The sequence below is a fragment of the Mastigoproctus giganteus genome, chromosome 9 (assembly GCF_048544385.1).
Source record: "Mastigoproctus giganteus isolate SK-2022 chromosome 9, ASM4854438v1, whole genome shotgun sequence".
Taxonomy (NCBI): Eukaryota; Metazoa; Arthropoda; class Arachnida; order Uropygi; family Thelyphonidae; genus Mastigoproctus; species Mastigoproctus giganteus.
The window spans coordinates 174,428,161-174,452,179 of NC_143583.1; the positions used below are offsets into that span (position 1 = coordinate 174,428,161).

At 37.4% G+C, this 24,019-nt stretch overlaps 1 protein-coding gene across 3 annotated transcripts in view; it reads right to left on the reverse strand.

Moving 5' to 3' along the window:
- l(3)76BDm (trafficking protein particle complex subunit 8 homolog l(3)76BDm) overlaps nucleotides 1-24,019 on the reverse strand; it is a 582,307-nt gene that overhangs the window by 188,023 nt on the left and 370,265 nt on the right. For all 3 annotated transcript variants that reach the window (XM_090380612.1, XM_090380611.1, XM_090380610.1), the window contains one exon: nucleotides 21,161-21,570. In XM_090380612.1, the coding sequence (XP_090236738.1) occupies nucleotides 21,161-21,570 (410 nt within the window). The remainder of the gene's footprint in view (nucleotides 1-21,160; nucleotides 21,571-24,019) is intronic.

The window sequence follows — 24,019 nt, forward strand, 5'->3', positions numbered from 1 at the left end:
TTGACCCATCAATATCAAGTGGACCAATCTGATTCATCCCCTTCCTTCTAGAGTTAACATAAGTAAAGAACTCTTTGCTGTTTTTCTTTGCATCCCTTGCCAAGGATTTCTCGTAATCTGCCTTTGCCTGCCTAACCTCCTTTGTAACTTGGTTGCATATCAACTTGTATCTATCATAGGCTTCTGTGTCATGTGTTAATTTGTAAGTATCCCATGCATTTTTCTTCTCTGCCATATGCCTCATTAGTTCATCTGACATCCATTTTGGCCTAAACCTGGAAAAATATTTCTTAGTTGGTATGTAAAGCCTAGTAGCTTCCAAGATAAGTTCTTTGAATGCTTCCTATTTTGAATTTGCTGTTGGTAACATCATCAGTTGGTCCCACTGTATAGAATTTAAATACTGTCTCAGTCCATCGTAGTCGCCTTTACGGAAGCAATAACCCTTCCCTTTACCCCTAATGGTAGTTACCTCTTTGAGTAAATCCCACTTCAGCACACTGTGATCACTGCCACCTAGTGGTTCGTTTATCTGCAGATTCTTAATGCATGAAGAATCACTGCTGATAATCAAATCAAGAGTATTACTCCCTATAGTTGCCTCCCGAACATGCTGATGTAGAAAACAATCATCCAATAAATCCACAAAAGCCTTGCTAGTGTGTGAGTAACCAGCCCCCAAATTCCAGTCAATATCTGGGAAATTAAAATCTCCCATTATAAGACTCTCTGATTTACTGGCCCACTCTATTTCCCTGTACAGTTCCTTATTATACTCATCAGAGTCATTAGGCCTATAGCACACTCCTACTCTCAATTTTGATCTCCCAATGCTTATGTCACACCAAACTGACTCAACACTGCACTGTCCGGCGATGTCGACTGGCTTCATTTCCTTGGATTTTATGTGTTTCTTAACTAATAGCATAACCCCTTCCCCACTTCCTATCCTGTCTATCCTTTCTGTAGACGTTGTACTCCCCAAATTGCAGTTCTGCATCCCTTATATCTGTGTGACACCACGTCTCTGATATCCCAACAATATCTGCCTTTGATGTTTTGAGCAATACCTCAAATTCAACCTGCACCTGTTTCTATTCTTAGCTACCCTAACACAACCCATGTGTTTACTTGTACCGCAATGGCTCCCAGCAGTCTCTGAAATACCATGCATCTTGTTTTCCAGGCTTCTGCTCATTCTAATAGAAGCAGTGCAAGAATCTCTTTCACCTCTGCCAGTGGCTACTGTCAATCTATTGGTCTTTGTCTCCCCCCAAGCTAGCAGTTTTCCGACCCACCTAACACTGCCTCGATAGCATCAGCAAATATTCTTGCACCCTTTCTATTTAAGTGTATCCCATCCCTGTAGAAGCAATCTCTCCTGTTAACAAGTACAGTCCAGGCTGAAAAAAATTCTACCCCTTGAGCCTTGCACAATCTTTCCAGGGCCGAATTGATCGACAAGGCTCTCATCGATCATAAGAGGAGGATTAGGATATAAAGAAGTCGATCGATCATCGAACATAAGAGGAGGATTATTATATAAAGAAGTCGAACTACAAACATTTAAAACAGAAGAAAGTAAATATAGCAGTAATAACAGAAACAAAGAAAAAATTAAAAGGTATGAAAGATTATGATTCTTATACAATGATATACAGTGGAGTAGATCAAAAGGAAAGAGCTAGTGGAGGGGTAGCAATATTAATAGATCAGAAATGGAAAACCAAAATACAGAACTACACATTTATAAATAATAGAATAATAACAGTAAGATTTAAATTAGACAGAGGTTATTTATGTATAATTGGAATTTATGCTCCAGAAGATGGAAAAGAGGAAGAAACAGATAAATTTTATTTTGAGTTACAAAAAGAACTAAATAAGAATATAAAATAAAAAAGGACCAAGTAGTTATTTTGGGAGATTATAATGCTCAGGTAGGCAATAAGCTTATAAAAAATATTATGGAATGTTATGGAGAAAATAAAGTAAATGGAAATGGATATAAATTAAGAGATTTTGCAACATTTAAAGATAACAAATACATTTTTTTTAGAAAACGTGATATACATAAATATACATGGTCGGCTGATTTACTATGCAATAGTAATTCAAAAATGAGCAAAACAATGTCGAGATACTAGGGTGTTTAGAGGATATGATATTAATTCAGATCATTTTTAGTGGCTTCAAAAATAGAGTTATGGGCTAAATGGAAGAAGAGAAAAGCTATTAAACAGGAAAAGGAGGAGTTGGGTTATAAAATGTATTACTTCAAGAAGAAAGTATAAAAATTTATATGAAAAAAGAATTAAAGACGAAATAAGTAAAACATCGGAGAGAGTACAAACAGAAGAAGAATGGAATAATATATGAAATATAATTCAAAGGTAGCAAAAGAGACACTAGGACAATTCAGGAAAAACTATAAGATGAGGGGAGTAAAGATATGGAATGAAGAAATAGCTAAAGCAGTACAAGATAAACAAGATAAATATCTTAAATATATACAAAACAGGCCAAGTGAGAATGAAGAAATATATAAAAAGAACACAATAAAACTAAAGATATACTAAAGCAGAGTCATGGGATAGATTCATAAGCACAATAGAACATGATGTTCATGGAAGACAAAATCTGGCATATAAAATATTGAAACACTTGAACAGAACAGAGAAAGATACTTCAAGAATAAATATAATAAAGGAAGAACAATGGAAAAAACATTATGAAGAATTATGGAAAGACCGAACATATTGAACAGAAGAGATACAGTTAGACCCAGTTAGTGACATAGATCCGATAACGAAGGAAGAATTGGAAAAGGCATTGAAAGCTACAAAAATAGGAAAGCAGTAGGAATGGATGGTATAAATGCAGAACTAATCAAATATGGAGGAAGTTTTTTAAAAAACAGGATACAAAATTTATTTAATAAACGCTGGGAACAATATAAAATACCAGAAGAATGGAAGATAGCAAAAATTATTTCAATATTTAAAAAAGGAAATAGAAATGATACAAAAAATTATAGAGAGATTAGCATACAAAATACAGTATATAAAATATATAACAAAATAATAAATAATAGAATTAAAATTATCTATGATGAAATATTAATAGAACAGGCAGGATTCAGCAAAGGAAGATCATGTACAGATAATATATTTATATTAGAACAAATAACAGAAAAATAAAATGAGTTTAATTTAGAAATATATTAGCATTTAAAGATTATGAAAAAGCATTTGATCAAGTAAACAGACAAAAACTATGGGACATATTGAGTAATAAAGGATACCCAAAGCATCTTACAAAAATAATACAGAGTTTATATCAAGGAACAAAAATAGTAATAGATACAGGTAATAAATTAACAGAAGAAAGTATAATAAATCAAGGAGTTAGACAGGGATGTAGCTTATCACCAACTCTGTTTCACATATACATCAAGGATATGATATGTAAATGGAAAGAAGAAATTAATACAGGTATATATTTAAATACAAAGAACAGGATTAATACACTATTATTTGCAGTCGATCAAGTAATTATTCAAGATAGCGAAGATAATTTGCAAAGAGCAGTATTTAAATTAAACCAAATAACAGAAGAATATAAAGTTAAAATATCAACGACGAAAACTAGAACAATGGCTTTTAAAGGGAAAAATAGTGAGAACAAAAATAGTTATAGACAATAAAATATTAGAACAAGTAAAACATTTTAAATATCTAGGATGTGATATAATGCGCCTCCGTAGCCAGGTGGGCAGGAGCAGCAGTGTGTAGCACACGCTTCTTGATTAGACCGGGGTTCGAGCCTGTGACTACCAAATACGGAGGATGGAAAGGTCAGGGAATGATCACCGCATATCCCCAGAGCAATATGGCCTTAGTTGCTAATGCTCCTAAAAACCAAATAACAACAACAACATGTGATATAACAACAAGGAAAGAAACACAACTAAAATTTTACAAAGTAATGGCAATACCAACACTTCTTTATGGTTCTGAAACATGGATACCGAAACAGAGAGACATTAATAGAATACAAGCTGCAGAAATGAAATTTTTAAGATATGTTAAAGGATATACAAAATTAGATAAAATACCAAATGTAAATATTAGAAAGGAATTAAAGATTTACTCAATTAATGGAAAAATGATAGAATACAGACAAAGATGGAAAGAACATGTAGAAAGAATGGAAGATAATAGATTCCCTAAATTAGCTTATATATATAGAGCAAAAGGAAAAAGAGACAGAGGAAGACCAAAGAAAAGATGGGCAGACCTCTTCAAGATTGGAACAGGCGGATTGCCTAATCCATGAAAGAAGAAAAGATAAGACAGAGCAAAGTGGAAGAGAAATTGTTGAAGTTAAACATAAAAGCCACCTGGGGTGGATGGAATCTATCCAGTTATATTTAAGGAGGTGGAAAAGGAAGTAAGCAAACCTTTAGCCATAATTATAAGAGCATCGTTGGAGTCAGAAGAAGAACCCAGAGAATGGAGATGTGCAAAAGCATCCCAAATTCACAAAAGGTGACACAAGTAATAAAAATAATTTTGATATAATATACTTGGATTTCATAAAATCCAAGTATATGATGTAAAAAAATAATATAATATGATATCCAAATGCAAAAAATAATTTTGATATCACATAATTGGATTTCAGGAAAGCTTTTGATACTGTTGCATATGGAAGACTACGGTACAAATTGGAGCAGTAGCATTAAAGGAAAGTTGCTACAATGTCTAAAAGGGTGGTTCAGTGGGAGAAGACAGACAATAGTAATCAATGGATGTCATTCTTTGCGGACTAATGTTATTAGTGGAGTTCCCCCAGGGTTCGGTGTTGGGCCCATTGTTGAATTGTAAATTTATCAATGATATTGATGAAGGTATATCAGGCTTAATGTCCAATTTTTCAGATGATACAAAGGTTGGCAGGGTTGTTAATGAAGGTAATGGCAGTATGCTACTGCAACAGGATCTATAAAAGTTGGGCAGATGGGCTGAGAAGTGGCAACTGAAGTTTAACACTGACAAATGCAAAGTACTGCATATAGTAGTAGTAGTGGCATGTGATGCAAGAAAGCAAATGTATGAGCTTATGCAGCATCAGCCAAAAAAAATCACACCATTCCCTCCAAATGCCTGTCCAGTTCCTCCTTAAATTTATTCAACCTATCAACTTCCACAACGACAGATGGAAGTTTGTTCCAGCAATTAACCACCCGCTGGCTAAAGGAAAATTTCCGCACATCTATTCTACATCTGTCTTTTCTTAATTTGAATTTATGCCCCCTTAGATTCGTAATCTGAACAAGTGGAAGGATCCCATCAGAATTCAGCATGCTCAACCCACTCAATGCCTTATACACCTCAATCAGACCACCGCGCAGGTGCCTAGTCTCCAGCCACTGCAATTTGAGGAACTTTTTTTTTTTTTTTTTTTTTTTTTTTTGGTAGTTGTTGGCGCATCGGCTTCTGTGGCCATATTGCACCTCCCAAGGTTTTTGCAGTACTTTGATCCAAGCCCGAGGCGGGAATCGAAGTTTGAGGAACTTAAGCCTCTCTTGGTAAGAGGATCCCTTTATTCCCCTCACCAATCTAGTTGCCCTTCTCTGTACACACTCAAGTAAATCTACATCCTTCCTAAAATGAGGCCTCCAGACCTGTACGCAGTACTCAAGCCGTGGCCTGACCATTGCCTTATACAGAGGGATAATCACCTCCTTTTCCCTGCTAGCAAAATTCCTATATATCATTGACAAAACCCCATGACCTGCCCTGGCAGCCTGTCTGCATTGCTCAGAAAACTTCATATCTGCCTGCACAATTACTCCCAGGTCTTTTTCATTTTCTACCACCTTAAGTGTAGTACCACACAGTTGGTACGTTTCTCTGGGGTTACTTCTACCCATATGTAGTACTTTGCATTTGTCAAGGTTAAACTTCAGTTGCCACTTCTTAGCCCATCTGCCCAAATTATCTAGATGCTGTTGCAGTAGCACACTGCCATTACTGTCATTAACAACCCTGCCAACCTTTGTATCATCTGCAAACTTCGATATTAAGCCTGATATACCTTCATCAATATCATTGATAAATATACAAAACAACAGTGGACCTAACACCGAACCCTGTGGGACTCCACTAATAACATTAGTCCAAGAAAAGCAGCACCCATTGATTACCACCCTCTGTCTTCTAGGTAGACGTAACCCCAGAGAAACATACCAACTGTGTGAAACTACACTAAGGGTGGTAAAAAATGAAAAAGACCTGGGAGAAATGTGCAGTCAGATATGAAGTTTTCTGAGCAGTGCAGACAGATTGTCAGAGCAAGTCATGGGGTCTTGGTCAATGATATACAGGAATTTTGCCAGTAGGAAAAAGGAGGTGGAGAAAAAAGTTCTACAAATTGCCACGTCAGGAGACTAGGCACCTGAAAGGTGATCTGATTGAGATGTATGCTGATGGGATTCTTCCTCTTGCAAAAATTTTTCCTTTAGCCAGTAGGTAGTTGATTACTGGAACCAACTTCCATCTGTCGTTGTGGAAGTTGATAGCTTAAATAAATTCAAGAAAGAACTGGACAAACTTTTAGAGCAAATGGATGTGTGAAATGGTTTTTTTTTTTTTTTTTTTGGCTGATACCATATAAGCTTTCTATCTTGCATCACATACCTCTACTACTACTAGTTCTCTGTATACCAGTGTATCACGAGTGAAATTTTTTTTGTCATAGAACTGAGGACATACACTGAGTGATCACTGAATTATGCCCACCTACCTGACATGGCATTGATTCAACAAGATGTTGGAAGCGTTCGAGAGGTGTGGTAAACCAAGCTGTGTAATGCGGCCAGCAATGCAGGTATCTGACACTTATACCTTTCATAGTGTCCCACAAGTGCTCTATGGAACCGGGAGAGTTTGGAAGCCAATCAATATGCTGGAAGTCATAACTGTGTTCCTCAAACCATTCCTGCACAACAAGTGCTCGATAGCTCGGCACATTGTCATCTTGGAAGACACCTTCACCATTCGGGAGAAAAAAGTGCAACATAGTGGGGTGTATACATTCAGCAAGTAGTTGACGAAAGTGGAGACCACTGATACGCTGTTCCACATGCACCAGGGGTCCAAGTTCCTGCCAGTGAAATATGGCCCACACCATACAACCACCTCCAACAGCCTGCACTTTTGATACCGTGCATGATGGATCAAGAGCCACATGTGATTGATGCCAAATCCATACACGACCATCCATGGTGTGGAGTAAATGCGACTCATCCAACCAGCACACCTTCTTCCAGTCTTCTAGCGTTCAACTTGCACACTCTTTCCACCAGGTGAGTCTTTTACGCTGATGAACCTTAGTTAGGAGAGGATGCCATAGGAGTCGTCTGCTGGTATAGACCATACTTGCGAGTGTGCAGTGCACAGTCATGGCAGATACTGTTCTGGGTTGGTGCATTTTAAATTGGGTAGTCAACTCTTGAACAGTGCTGTGCCTGTAGAAGTTGTTGGACCCGGTGCTCATCTCTAACTTCAACCTTTCCCTGACCTTTGCAGTTTTGCTGTCGGGTCATTGTTTGACCATTTTGATGCCAGTCCTGATACACTAACTATGGCGGCTCTCAAACACCCCACCAGTTCAGCCGTTTGGGAAATCAAGGCACCAGCTCATCCAGCTCCCACAATCTGTCCATTATCGAAGTCCAATAAATCCTTCATTTTACCCATCATGCTCAGAATTTTCCTACCTACTGAACCACTGACATCTTATCTATGCTATGTAGGTCAACTAACTGCACACTCTCATACTTCATGTGGTCAACGAGTCACATTAACTTTTCATAAGGGTGGTCTTAAGTCAGTGATCACTCAGTGTATACCTGCATGTACAAATAGGAAAAAGCAAGGTGCTATTCAGTTTAACATGTTTTTTATTTTTTACAGATGCAAAACTTATCACATGAGTTTTGATATCTACTGTGGCAGACAAACTGCATCACCTTAAAAAAAAGTAATATTTGTAATGAAAAGTATAACATATTGTTTGATTACAGTAATTGCAAGGTATTGCACGAGCCATTTCTAAAAATATGGCATTGGAAGGGTATACACATTCATAGTATCCTGTTCTGCGGAGGTGTAAGCATGGCTCCATATGTCCAGTTGACTATAAGAAAAAAAAAGTGTAGCTGTTGTTTGGTCCCAGGAAGGGGTTTCTATGCGTGCTATCACTGATAAAATAGGCTTCCACCAGTCAAGAGTATCTCAGGTGCTAAAATTAAAGCAGGAAACCAGTGATGTGAAGAGAGGACCTGGATCAGGTCATAAGACAGTGACCTTCCCAAGATCGATATTTGAAATGGCTATTCCTTCGTAATCACCATGCTAGTACTTCTGATCTAAAACTGGACTTTGAGATGGCCTCTGGTGTTGAAACAACTGCACAAACTATCCAAAGACGGCTTTCGGAATGTGGTCTGCATGCCTATCAGCCCAAGAAGAAGCCTTTGTTGACCAAACAAATGAAGAAGAAGCAACTTGCTTGGGTTAAAACACGTTTCATGGACAAAAGAGCAATGGGACACCGTCATCTTTTCTGACGAATAGAAATTCAACCCGCATGGCTCAGATGGAGAGCAATATGTCAGAAGACAAAAATCGGAGGCATACCATCCTGATTGCATAACACCGATTGTAAAGTTCCCCGCTGGGCAGATGGTCTGGGGATGCATAATAAGCAAAGGGGTGGGGCAAATTAAGTTTATTAACAGAACAGTGAATGCAGAAACCTACACTGCTACTTGGAGGAGTGATGAAACCAGTTATTAGGTATCACCACACAGATGTCCAAAACTGCATTTTTCAACAGGACTCAGCACCTTGCCACACAGCAAAATTGGTAAGTTTTATGCTATTTAGATATAATGATGAGTTTGTCTTCTTATCTCACAAGGCTAAAACATACACCGATGTTTCCCCTAATTTTTCTCCCTTAAGGCGCAGTCATACCTCAGAAATGCTGGCATTACAGTGTTGAACTGGCCCATCAACAGTCCAGATTTGAACCTCAGAAATGCTGGCATTACAATGTTGGACTGGCCCGTCAACAGTCCAGATCTGAACCCCATTGAAAATTGCTGGTACATAATGTCATCTAAATTTGCTCAGAAGAAGCCAACAAGCAAGATTCTGCTGCAGGAGAGCACTGTAGGGGGGGGGGGTACCAAGAAATTGGGCAATGATATATCCAGAAGTTGCTTACCTCTATGCCAGATCGTTGCAAGGCTGTAATTGCAGCTCAAGGAGGAAACAACAAAATATTGAGGACTTATTTTGTGATTTAGAGTACATATAATTCTATTATGTTAACTTGTCATTCCAGTTATACACTAAAATGCAATAAAATGTGTTTTTGGTTGTCATGATTGCTATTTGCATGATTTCTCATATTTCCATTAATTATGCATTTTACCCTTTGGGAAGATATTTATGTGATTAGGTATATCAGGTGCTGTCTTTTTATTGGGTTTCATTCACATAGATATATATCCCATCTAATACATGCATTTCGAACATTTTTGCAACCAACAATGCACCGCAAAACACATTATTTGCAAAATTCACCAGTGATACAGATTTTTTGTCCACTACTATATGAGAACATCTGTAATCAATGTACAATTGATCTCCCAAAAGCATTACAGGAAAAAAATAATAAAATAAAATTATAACATTGCAAATTATAACTGCATATGAGAAATGTTTTGAATATCATTGCAAATTCCGATTTTTTGTAGAACATAAATGCTATTATAGAAACAGACCAGTATATATATTATTAGAATTAGCATTAGTAGAGGCATACAATGCAAGAGAGCAAGCTTATGCAGCATCAGCCAAAAAAAAAAAAAAAAACATGCTCTGATTTCACCCCTCTGTTCGTTCCAAATACCTGTCCAGCTCAGCCTTAAATTTATTTAAGCTATCAACTTCCACAACAAAAGATGGAAGTACCCGCTCGCTAAAGGCAAACATCTGCACATCTATCCTACAACTGTCTTTCCTCAATTTGAATTTATGCCCTCTCAGTTGATTATTCTGAACAAGAAGAAGAATCCCATCAGCATTAAGCATGCTCAAACCATTCAAGGCTTTATACACCTCAATCAGATCACCTCACAGGTGCCTAGTCTCTAGACATTGTAATCTGCAAAACTTAAGCCTTTCACTGTAAGAGCAACCCTTCGTTCCATTCACTAATCTTGTTGCCCTTCTCTGTACTCGTTCCAACAGCTCTACATCCTTCTTAAATGAGGCCTCCAGACCTGTATACAGTACTCAAGGTGTTGCCTGACCATTGCCTTATACAAAGAGATAATCAGCTCCTTATCCCTGCTAGAAAAATTCCTGTATATCATTGACAAGAACCATGAGCTACTCTTGTCCATCTGCACTGCTCAGAAAACTTCATATCTGCCTGCACAATTACCCCCAGGTACTTTTCACTCTACTGCTGTCAGTGTATTACCACAGAGTTGATACATTACTCTGGGGTTACTGCTTCCAATATGTAGTATTTTTCATTTGTCAATGTTAAATTTCATTTGCCACCTCTCACTCCATCTGCTCAACTTTTCTAGATCCTGTTGCAGCTGTGTGCTGTCATTAGTGTCATTAACAATTCTGCCAACCTTCATATCGTCTGCAAACTTGGACATTAAGCCTGATATACCATCATCAAATTTTTTTTTTTATTGTTTTGGCATGCAATTTTTACGGCTGGATGCCCTTCCTGACGCCAACCCTCACCCTTTATCTGGGCTGGGAATATCGGTGGTCATTCAGTGACCTGCCACATCCTCCATATTTGGTGGGTACGGGCTCAAACCCCGGTCTAATCAAGAAGCGTGTACTATACACTACTGCTCCTGCCCACCTGGCTACGGAGGCGCCGTTGATATACCATCATCAATATCATTTATAAATACAGAAAACAACAACGGACCCAACACTGAACCCTGAGGGACTCCACTAATAATATTAGTCCACGAAGAGCAGTGTCGATTACCACTCTATCTTCTCCCACTTGACCATCCCTTTATCCATAGCAGCAATTTGCCTCTAATGCCACACTGCTCCAATTTGTGCAGCAGTCTTCCATGTGCAACAGTATCAAAAGCCTTTCTAAGATCCAAATATATGATATCAAAGTTATTCCCTGCATCCAGTTCCTTTGTGACCACATCGTAGTATCCAATCAAATTGGTCAGACAAGACTTCCCCTTAAAAAAAAAAACCATGCTATGTCCGAGCTATAACTGAAGTCTTGTCTAGATGATTCTGCAGTGCTTCTTTAACCATTGTCTCCATTAATTTTCCTGGAACAGAAGTTAAACTAACAGGTCTATAATTACTTGTGCCGCCCTTTGATCCTTCTTTGTGAATTTGGGGTCACATTTCAACATCCCAATCAATGGGTACCTCCCCTAAGTTCAAGGAAGCTCTCATAATTATGGCTAAGGATTTGCTTACTTCCTTTGCTGTCTCCTTTAATATAACTGGATAGATCCCATTCACCCCGGGTGCCTTTTTTATATTTATCTTCAACAATTTCTCCTCCACTTTCCTCTCAGTTATTACAAAATCATCTAGCTAACTGCCAGAGTTTTCACCTCTGGCATTCCACTACCTGAATAACTCCTCATGTGTGAATGTAGATGCAAAATACTCATTTAGTTTGTTACCCACCTGAGCAGGAACATCAACAGTTGAACCATCAAAATCCAGTGGACCAATCTGATTCATCCCCTTCCTTCTAGAGTTCACATAGGTAAAGAAACTCTTTGCTGGTTTTCTTTGCATCCTTTGCCAAAGATTTCTCATAATCTGCCTTTGCCTGCCTAATCCCCTTTGTGACTTGGTTACAGACCAGCTTATATGTATCATAGGCTTCCATGTCACCCATTAATTTATACGTATCCCATGCATTTTTCTTCTCTGCCACATGTCTCATTAGTTCATCTGACATCCATTTAGGCCTAAACCTTGAACAATATTTTTTAATTAGTATGTAAAACCTAGTAGTTTTCAAGATTAATTCTTTAAATGCCTCCCATTTCGAATTTGATGTTGGTAACATCATCAGTTGGTCCCACCGTATAGAATTTAAATACTGTCTGAGAAAAAAACCCTTCTCTTTACCCCTGATGGTAGTTACCTCTTTGAGTAAATCTCACTTCAGCACACTGTGATCACTGCCACCTAGTGGTTCCTTTATATGCAGATTCTTAATGCATGAAGAATTACTACTGATAATCAGATCAAGAGTATTACTCTCTCTAGTTGCCCCCCAAACGTGCTGATGTAGAAAACAATCATCCAATAAATAATTCCAGTCAATATCCAGGAAATGAAAATCCCCCTTATAAGACTCTGATTTACTGGCCCACTATTTCTCTGTACAGTTTTTTATTATACTCATTAGAGTCATTAGGCCTATAACACACTCCTACTCTTAATTTTGATCTCCATGTGCTTATGTCACACCAAACTGACTCGACACTGCACTCTCCAGCGATGTCAAATCGCTCGCTTTCTTGGATTTTATGTGTTTCTTAACTAATAGCATAACCCCTCCTTCCTTATTTGGATTATATTTGGTAACAAGCACATAAGGTGCCTGTGAATTGCAGAAGTCAGATATTAATCTGATTTTTGTAGCATGATCAGTGCAAATTACCATTATTAGTATTCATTAGACTAACCTTATCCATGATCTTCAAGAATCAGTAAATCGTTTCTAAAATGATAGTTTTATTAGTTACAAATTTGTTGTCCAGACGAACTGTGCATGGGCATACATTACTCATACACACCCACAATTTCATCAGGACTACAAATTTATAAATATAACTACATATAGTAGAACCTGGATAAGTTATCCAAAGGACTGGAGGACTGACTCTGATGAGCATAATAAAATATAACTATATACAGTAGAACCTGGATAAGTTTTCCAAAGGATTGGAGGTTTAGAAATTCTTATGCAGGAAAACTTCTTAGAAGGGAAAGTGACCTAAGGGTATGAAATATTAACTACACAAATAAAAATGAAAAGATACACATACATAAGTTGAAAATGATTTTTAAGTACTATTTTAGAATTTATAAATATTTTACTCTGCTTATGGGAAACATTTTTAAACTGAAGATTTCTAATTGCTTAACATTCTGCTATTGGTAAAGTCATTACCAAGTTGGAAGAATGAGCTCCTTTCGAGTTTCAACATACCTTAAAAGGTCACAATTACAATAAGACAGAGCAATAATCCACTAATTAATTCAGAACTGTTCCCAACATCACAACTTAATGCAGTCTAAGTATGCAATTATGGATATCAATGAAAACAAATTGCAATATTAACATTAATGTTCTTGTTTATAGTCCGGCACGACCACTAGGTCAGTGGAGTTTACTATAAATCAATCAATACAAACATTAATCGTATTTATAATTTCATTATATTTTTCATATTTATATTTTTCATTATATCACTGAAAGCCTCAGACTATGGAAAATTCGCTAATCGAAAAAGTTAGTGCCAAGCATCATTTTAGTTCATAGTAAACCACCGAAGTAGATGAAATGGCATTATTTCTGTTATATCTCATATTGTGAATGCTTTTGCAACGAGTTGTCCTGATTTTGAACTACCTCGAATAGGCAACACTTCGTCAATGAATTCTCGACAGATAAGTTCAGGGAACTCAGTCTCTGGGTATCTATAACCACCTCTACTTCACTCTGTCTCTACTCGAGACTTTATGTACCTCCTTGCATCACTGTTCTCCTCACCTCCCCTTACTTCTGTCTCCTCCCTTTCTTTCTCTCTCTCTCTCTCTCTCTCTCTCAGGAAAAAAGTGCTCAGGGCTCTGTGAGATGGGCCGCCTGGACCAGACCCATGCCACTCTGCACTCTGACCAACCTCAGTTTGACATGCCCTGATTCATACGCCCTCGCTCTCTCTCTCTCTCTCTCTATCTTGCCTAGGTGACCACCCCAGATGGTTGTTGCCTGTGATTGGCCTCTCATGCCCAGGATTCAAGTCTTCATCCTCTCTTTCACCCTCAGCATTCATACTAACTGCATAGAATTTATCAAATGGCTGCCTTTCATACAGGGTAACCACTATGTCAGACAAACACCATTTGTTCTGGAACTGTTCCTGTTCTAAGTTCTCTAGCTCTAGTCTGAAAAAGAAAAGTGGATTCTCAAATAGGCAACACCTCCAATGCAGATACTACCAACTCAGCAGATACTACCAACCCATCACCCCTGGGTGGTGGTATCAGCCGAGAATAAGTAACATTAGTCTTCTCCATTGGCAAAGCGTTGCTTATTGTATGTAGTGCAACGTCGGGGCAAGTCGTTGTGAAGGCATTCACAATATGAGAAATAACAAAAATGATGCCATTTTCACCTACTTTAGTGGTTTACTATGAAATAAAATGATGCTATGCACTAACTTGCTCGATTACCAAATGTTTATATTGTTTAATATTAAAAATAAATAAAGTTTGGAATACGAATAAAATACTATTAAAATGAGATAAAAGTACGATAAAACAATGAAAGATGTATTACCCAGGAAACTTCCTATGCGGGAAAATAATACATAATGACATATACAGCTGAAAGTGGGACCTAAGAAACCAAACCTAGTACAGGGGAAAACTTCTTATTTGGGTTCTACTGTATATTTATTTATATATATGCACTACATAAATGAGAGCTTACATATTGCTCAATTTTTCCTACATTCTATTAATATTTTAGAAATAAACAAGGAGTTACATTTTATTCAGTCAGTAGGATTTCTTCTTTACCAAATCTCCTTATACGAATAAATTACAAAATGATATGTTGAAACAAAATTACATAATTTAAAACTTTTAATTTAAATAGTATGTTCCTCACTATTGATGCCCAGACAGTCCAGCACCCCAGGATCACAGCGGTGAACCCCAACCTGATCCCAGAAATATTAATCCCCCCCCAATACGATAAAACAATGAAATTCTATTTCATTGTTTTTTCGCATTTTAATAGTATTTTATTCGTATTCCAAATTTGCGTTTATGACAAAATGTCTTCCTTCACTAGAGGTTTAATATTTATATGGGGGGTTTAATATTTCTGAGATCGAGTTGGGGTTTACCGCTGTGATCCTGGGGTGCTGGACTGTCCGGGTGTCAATAGTGAGGAACACATTATGAGTTTTAAATTATATTAAATTATGTAATTTTGTTTCAACGTATCATTTCGTAATTTATTCGTATAAGGAGATTTGGTAAAGAAGAAATCCTACTGACTGAATAAAAGATAACTCCTTGTTTATTTCTAAAACACACACACACACATATAGATATATATTAAAAAACACAAGTGTGTGTGTGTGTGTGTGCACACGTACATGAATGCTAAGGTCACATCTTCAGATAATCAGGTAAAAAAAGGAAATGAAGAGTGCATGGAAAGAAAGCCACTGACAAATGCAGTTTCACTGCAAAGCATTTTTATGCAATAAAATAATTTTTATAAAAAATAACTTCTCCGTGCAATGGGCAGTTATACCAATGAGTGCATCGTACATAAAGTGCCACAAATGGTGAACTCTGACTGTCGTATTAATTTTTATGACAAAATTCTTTTTTCTGAAAACAAACCTAATGATGTCTATTAAAAATAATCACACTCCATGAAGGATACAAAATTTTCCAATTTCATTACTCTGATGGTCATTCTTTATTGACCCAGAATGGCCACCATAGCACTTTATGGTCTGATGAGCCCATTGATGGGTTTAAAATGATACTGATGACAGTGTATCAACCTTAATGTCTAAATTTGCAGGGTGGATAATGACAGTAATAAGTGTATACTACTGTAACAAGGTATAGAAAAATTAGGCATATGGCTGAGAAATGGTAAATGAAGTTTAACACTGACAATTATTATTATTATTATTATTAGTAGTAGTATTATTATTAGTATTATTATTATTAGCTATATGGTGCAAGGAAGCCTTACACCATATAGCTAATAATAATAATATTTGGCTGGTGCAGCTTATGCTGCACCAGCCAAAAAAAAAAAAAAAAAAATTCTGAATTACCCTGAGAGAGAGATAGAGAGAGAACAAGAGTTAGAAGTAGAAGGGAATCACCAAGAAAGAGAAGAATGATGATATCCAGCTAAGGACCCTGAGTTTGGGCTGGATATCATCATTCTTCTCTTTCTTGGTGATTCCCTTCTATTTCTAACTCTTGTTCTCTCTCTCTCTCTCTCTCTCTCTCTCTCAGGGTAATTCAGAATTTTTTTTTTTTTTTTTGGCTGGTGCCAAAAACAGAGGGTAGTACTCTTTCATCTGATGTTGTTTCATCTGAATAAATACATGGAAGAATTAGAAAATTATTAGAGGGAATAGATGGGCGATGTGTGTAGTTTTTTTTTTTTTTTGCTGATGCTGTATAAACTTGCTTCTATGCATCGACTAATGCTAATAAGAAAAAGATATACACTGCCATTATGATATATTATAGTTTATCCAAGTATGAAAGAAATAAAAGTGTGAAAGTAATAAAATGAGCCTTACGATCTTTTATTTTCAAGTTTATGCTTCTGCTACATGGCATCTTTCATACCAGACATATCAAAACTGATATGCCAAGTATATAGCGATTTGGCACCTGTCCAGTTGCTCTTTGTTAATGATGATTGGCAAAATTATCAAAACAACTGTCCATGTCATGGAACTTTAAATAAATATTATAATAAATTAAATTAATTATTTATTTCAAACTTTTAAACATTATAAAGAAAGTTCATGGAACAGATTCCTACCTCAGACATAAGTCTACAAATGGTTCCAGTACTTCAAGGATGAGGATAGATGACTCTCATCAACCGGTGCAATACCACCACTTTGCTTATTGGAGGCTTGAAGTAGTGGAACCCATGTTTGGTCTCCAGAGCTAAATTCTGATCAACCCTTCCCCATCTTTTCCATCATGCAGTATGATTGATGACTTTTGAAGTTATGATGAACATTGTGGCAAGATCCAATATTCCAATATTTCGAGGGTACAGCTCTAAAACAGTGTTTGCATGCTGGCTGATAGTTAGTACACCGGACTAAACCTATTGGTAACTCTCTAGGAGGCTTCCGGATCAGTTAGCGTATAATCTTGCTACCTCTATTCTGCCAGATAGTGACTGGAGGGAGTCCGAGTAGTGTGTATGCGGAGCGCATTGTCGAGGCCACGTTATGTCAAAGATCTTGGTATATTCTTACCATGTGTATGCCATATCCAAAAATTTCATTACTTCATACAGCATGTCCCACCCACTTTTTCTTTCTACTGAATACACCACGAATTGCCAAACTAACAGGGCAAGCTTATCTGTGAAAAGATCTAAACCTCCCAAACACTTCCTAATTCATTTCACAAATATACGTGGTCTCAATTCTAATCTCAATGATGTCCATTTCCACTTGCAGATGCCAAACCTCATGTACTTTTTCTGACAGAATCTCAGTTATCAGTTGATTCAACTACTGCTCATCTCAGTTGCCCAAATTATTCACTGTATGATTCCTTTCGTCTCAAAGGTGCTACCTGTGCATATGTCCGTTCTGATATTCTGTCAAAGCCTTGGTAATTTAGAATCTCCTCTTTTCGATCTTCTCTGGCTTAAAATCTCTTTACCTCGTTGTGTCAAATTCATCTGTTGTCTCTACCGTTCTCCCAACTCCACTAATCACTTGGAGCTCTTTGACTTTCTCTCTTCGCAACTTTACTTTCTCCAGTCCAACTTTCCTAACATTGAGGCAATTTTCCTTGGTGATTTTAATGTTCACAACTCCAGCTGGCTTCCATTTTCTAGTCACACCAACCCAGCTGGTCGAGATGCTGAGGCTTTTGCAATTACTAATGACCTTGCACAGATTGTTCATTCACCTACAAGAATACCGGACAATCCTAACCATACAGCCAACATGCTTGATCTTTTTCTTACAACCAACCCTCCTAATTACACAGTCGAAGTGAGAGGTCCTTTAGACACCTCAGATCACAACTTGGTGATTATCTCTTCTCCAATGGAGCCTTTATCTCATGGCTATTCCCAACCTCGTATTGTTTGGCATTACAAGAATGCAAAATGGAATGACCTGCGAGATTTCTTTTCTTCTCTTCCTTGGTTGGATTACTGTTTCAAAACTTCTGATGTCAATGTTTGCTCAGATGGTGTCAGTGAAATTATTCTTGCAGGAATGAAATTCTTTATCCCACACTCCACTTTAAAATCTCATCCTTTATCTAAACCTTGGTTTTCCAATAAATGTGCTAAGGCTGTTCAAGAGAAGAACATTGCATATCGTAATTGGCTAGTTTCTAATTCTTCAGTTTCATTTTCTGCCTACACCAAAGCTTGCAACAATTGTAAAGCAGTTATTAATGAGTCCAAACTAGAGTTTGCACAGCTAAGAGTAGAAAACTTGCTTCTTGCCCTAATGGTAGCCGAGCATTCTGGTCTCTTGCCAAAGCTATTGGCCACAACTTTTGCCCATCTCTGCTCCCACCTCGGTCAAAACCAGATGGTTCTGTTGTCACTTCAGCCAAGGATAAAGCAGACCTGCTAGCATCCAATTTTTCTTCAAACTCATGTTTTAATGATATTGGTAAAACACCTCCCACCATTCCCAACACGCTCCATTCAATGCCTCCTGTGGTTTTCCGTCAAAAAGATGTCTAAAGGATTTTGAAGAATCGCGATGCTAAGAAAGCTCCAGGTCCTGATGTATTTCTCCTCTTGTTCTCAAAACCTGTGCTCCTGAACTTACTCCTGCTATTTGCAGCCTTTTTTCACTTTCTTATTCCAAAGGTGTTTTTCCTTCTGCTTGGAAATTTGCTCATATCCAGCCAGTTCCTAAAAAGTGCGACAAATCTCTCCCATCCAATTATTGTGCATTACAATTACCGCTACTCTTTCTGTAAGTAATGGAGAAATCAATTAATCGCCAACTCTTAAACTACCTAGAAACCTTCCATCTGATCAATGATTGCCAATATGGATTCCATCACTGTCAATCCACTGGTTATTTTCTGGCTTATGTTACCCATTTATGGACTAATTCAATGGAAAAGTTCGGTGAAACATAAGCAGTTGCTCTTGACATCTCAAAGGCTTTCGATCATGTTTGGCATAAAGGTCTTCTAAACAAGCTTCCATCTTATGGTTTGCCAACTGTTTTTTGTAATTGGTTATCCAGTTTTCTCTCTGATCGCTCACTGAGGGTGATGATAGATGGCTCTCTGTCTTCTAACTTCTCATTAATGTCGGTGTCCCCAAAGGTTCAGTTCTTTCCCCCACTCTTTTCCTCTTCTATATAAACAACCTTCTTCCATTGACTAGAAATATTATCCATAGTTTTGCCGATGATAGCACATTGCATTCCACTTTGAGAAACCTTGCCCTGCTCAATCAGCTTTAACTTTTCGAAAATCTCCAAGAAATACCTTAAATGCCGATCTACAGGTAATTCTCCAGTGGGGCAAACACAACTTAGTTGATTACCATCCTTCTAAAACTCAGTCTTGTCTTATATCGTGCTAAAAGGATTCTTCTGTTCCTATGCTTATCTTTGGTGACACTTTGATTTCTAGACAAAATTATATATCTCTTTTGGGGATTACCCTGACTTCTAATCTCCCTTGGCACAAGCACATTACAAATATTGCTGGCACCTCCATAGCCGGGTGGGCAGGAGCAGCAGTGCGTAGCACACGCTTCTTGATTAGACCAGGGTTCGAGCCCATAACCACCAAATACGGAGGATGCGGAAAGGTCAGGGAATGAACACCGCATATCCCCGGGGCAATATGGCCTTAGTTGCTAATGCTCCTAAAAACCAAATAACAACAACAAATATTGCTTCCTCTGCATCTGAAAAACTTGGTTTTCTCTTATGCTCTTGGCGTTACTTTTCTTCCAAACACTGCTCACTCTGTACAAATTGCAAATTCGCCCTACCATGGAATATTGTTCCCACATCTGGGGTGGTGCCCATAAAACCTCTCTCACGCTTCTTGATTCCATTCAGAAGAGGGCAGTTAGGTTAATTAATGATTCATCTCTAACAGAGTCTTTCCACTCGCTGTCTCATAGATGTACTGTTTCTGCTGCATGCCTCTTCTACAGATATTTCCATGGGCACTGTTCTTCTGAATTGGCTTCTATAATTCCCGCTCTCTCTCTTTCAACACAGTCCGAACACGTGCCGCCAACATCCATTTACTGTCCAATTTGAAACTCACAGAACCAACTTTTCATCTTCTTCGTCTATTCATTCAAACTGCGGTTTTCTGGAACAACCTTCCTTCATACATATTTCATGAAAATTGCAGTCTACAGAAGTTCAAGTCTAATGTCAACAAATATCTTCTTTCATCTTCCAAACCTGCAACCCAAGCACGGTACTAAGTACCATAGGTTCTAATACCTCTCGGGGTCTACATAAAAAAAAAAAAAAGATAAATTATGGGCCTGTAAGATGACCTCTCAAAAATAGACAATAGTCTCTTCATTACAAGATGTCTCCAGCTTTAATTCAAATAGATAATGCTCCAGTAATCCCTGTTTCTAATAAGTCCAAGACGTGGATTCCTCCACAAGTCCCCGCTCCATCATGTCAAATAACTAAGACTGTTTTTCACAGGTGTTTGCTGCTCATTTAAAGCACATACCAGACATTCTGGTATGTGCAGCATAAAAATAACTCATTCCAAAAAAAGGGTGCATATCTAACCCTTCCCCCAAATAATCTAATAATGTGCATGAATTGTATTAAACCCATAAAATCCTTGAATGCTTAGCACTGTTCTTTGGTGGATTTCAAAAAGCTCTAAAATTTTCTGACTGTTATATGTCAAAGAAACTGATCATATTACAGACTAATTTAATTATTTAATTTCTACATTCTGAGTAAATTTTTCTCAGTTAACTGAGTGACAAGCTAATATCATATTGCCAATTATAAAATATATTTTTTACTTCTTACCTAAGTTTTGGATTGGGTGGCTTAGTTTCATAATAAAAGAGCAAGTCTAGATTATATTCTCCTGGAAAATCATGGCCACGAATCCACAAAGGAACACAAAGTGTATCTCCTGGGTCTAAGTGGCACTGACTCCCATCAAGAAGAAATATCTCTGTTACTTGATCAATATCATTACACTCTGCCATAACTGGAGATAACAGCTTGGTAGGGTGACATGCAGCTTCTTTATACACCAACCAAGAACTATTCTGATCCAAATCATGGTCTGGTAAATTGAAGGAGAATTCTTCTGGAGTGGGTGATGCTACCAAAAGTCTATTCAAGTTACATTGTCCAATATTAGTAAACTCCACTGTCACTTGCCTAATTTCTCCACAAAGCAACACTGAAGGAAAGCCAGTAAATTTTACCTAATTAGAGAAGGGGGCAAGAAAGAAGGAAAAAAAAAAAGAAACAACATTTCAACGAAAGAAAACTATATGTAAATCAACACAATTTATTACAGTAATATATCAAATGTAATAATTTGTAGTTAGCTCTTAATGGAAATAACCAGCAAGGACAACTCCTTTGTAATGCAGGACTTTGGTTCTATAAGCATTTGGACTTGAAATATTATAGATAAAATTTTATTTGCATACAAAGCAATGTCTATTTCTTCCAAAAATTTCTATAATTTGTAGTCATCAGAAGAGCGTGGATTTTTGGTGGCATGGACAATGAGATGCTCAAAGCATGCCACATGGATGTTGGTTCATGTTAACTCAACTGCTTCCCACATTGAAAACTGGATGGTTGTGGATCTCTACTCTAAAGAGTTTGTTCTACTCCATCCCACAAGTGCTCAATTGAATTGCAATTGGTGACTGACTGGAGAGGCCACTGCAATAGGCTGAATTCACTCTGGTTGCTGGAACCAATTCTATACAATTTGGGCCTTTCTACATCCTGTTATAAGAACCCATTCATAGATGAATACATTACAGACATGATCAAAATAATTTCCAGATAACCTGTGGCATTCAAATGTTGCTCTACTAATATAAAGAGGCCTGTTCAAAATGTGCTATTCAAAAATACATCCCATGCCATTACACTGTCACCAACCAGGCCCGCATTGTTGACACTTCACAGAATGGGTCTGAGGACCCAAGCTGTTTTCAGAATATTCTGGTCCTCCCATCACTGTGAAAGAGCAAGAACCAGGATTTTTCAGACCATATAATGTTTTTCCAATACTCCATTGCCCAAGTGCTGGTGTTCCCAAGCCTGCTATAACCATATACCTTCTTGTTTTTGTGCTGACAAGAGTGGAGTCTGGTTTGGCCACTGGCTGCAATATCCCATCCATGACAAGGTATGAGATACATTCTAAAATGTCTTTTTTGGTTATCACTGGCTTGTTATTTGACTGAATATGCTGTGATACTGGCTTGTTATCTAATTGAATGTGTCCTGTTAGCCTGCCTAAATCTTATTGGTTCATTGATATGAGAGCTGGCCTTTCATATCAATGACCTGCTTCTGAACACAAGATCACCATTAACTGGATATTATTTAGTTATTGGATCTCAATCTCATATACAGGAATTCCTCAATTAGCATGAGGCTCAAATTAGCATGGTTTATATTTAGCTACCATTTTTGATTAGTGTGGTATTTTGGCTTGGCCTAAAGAAACTGAAGCTGGTGATGCTACAAAAGTCAGTAGTCAGTCCTCGTATAGCACGATAGTTGTGTTCCTAGAAACCCTCGTGCAATGCAAAATCATGTAATATAAACAACAGGCCCTATGGGAAAAGTAGGGTTAGGTGCCGACCACCCAAGATTGAACACACATTTGTAACCAAAACATTACCAAACAATAAATTATCATAATAAAATACGTAAGTATTTTATTACGGCTATTATGTAATAAAATATTGCTAATGCTTTTGCTTCTATTGTAAAAAAACTTGTCTTTTGTTTGATTTTCTTCCAATTCTTTGTGTCTTAATCTAATGGATTTTAATTACACTGAGTTGTTCTTGCTATGAAAGTTTTTATTTTCTTTGCATTCTTTGTAATTCTCGGCATTGCCTCATTTAGGCCTGTAGCACATGTAATATCACATGGTCTTTCATTTCGCTCAAAGTGTTTCACAATTTCATATTTTTTTCTCTATCGACAGAGGCGGACTGGCCATAAGCCTTACCAGGGAAACCGCAGTGGGTCGGAGGCTGGTGTGATTTTGGCCATAAATGCTAGTATGGGGCCACTACAAATTTTCCCGGGGAAGAATTTTTGACCCAGTCTGCCTCTGTTTATCGATATTGCTTTTCTTTTTCTCTCTGAATCTGTAGTGTCTTCAGCAGGATGCTTCCTTTTCACACCTTTTAAGTATTTTATTCATTTTTAAGGAATAAAGCATAATTACAAAATGAGGAGACACGCTTGATACACATAAACAAAGCTGTGAGCATGTAGCAACTGAATAAACAACACTGTAAAGGCAGAGACAACTCTATTAACACCTCACTAGCTCACATTTTACTAAAGAACATTTCTGGGGATTACTACCATAAAACAATAAAAGCAATTTTCAGTTGCGTTCCTGCTAGTGGAATCTGTTATAAACTGGTAGTAAACTCGATCCAATTGCATTTGCGATAATACCGACAGCTGGAATTTTACGTTATTATGGTGAAATGCATTTCCCCTTCACTGATATAAAAAACATAAATACATTTTCAGAATCTTCCTTTCATTCCTATCGTGTTGCTTCCAGTTGTGGTGATTCCGCGTTCAACTGCCATTTCTTGTAAACACGAAAAGGCGAATCGTGCATAAGTGAATTCGGTTCATGTTATATACGAAATC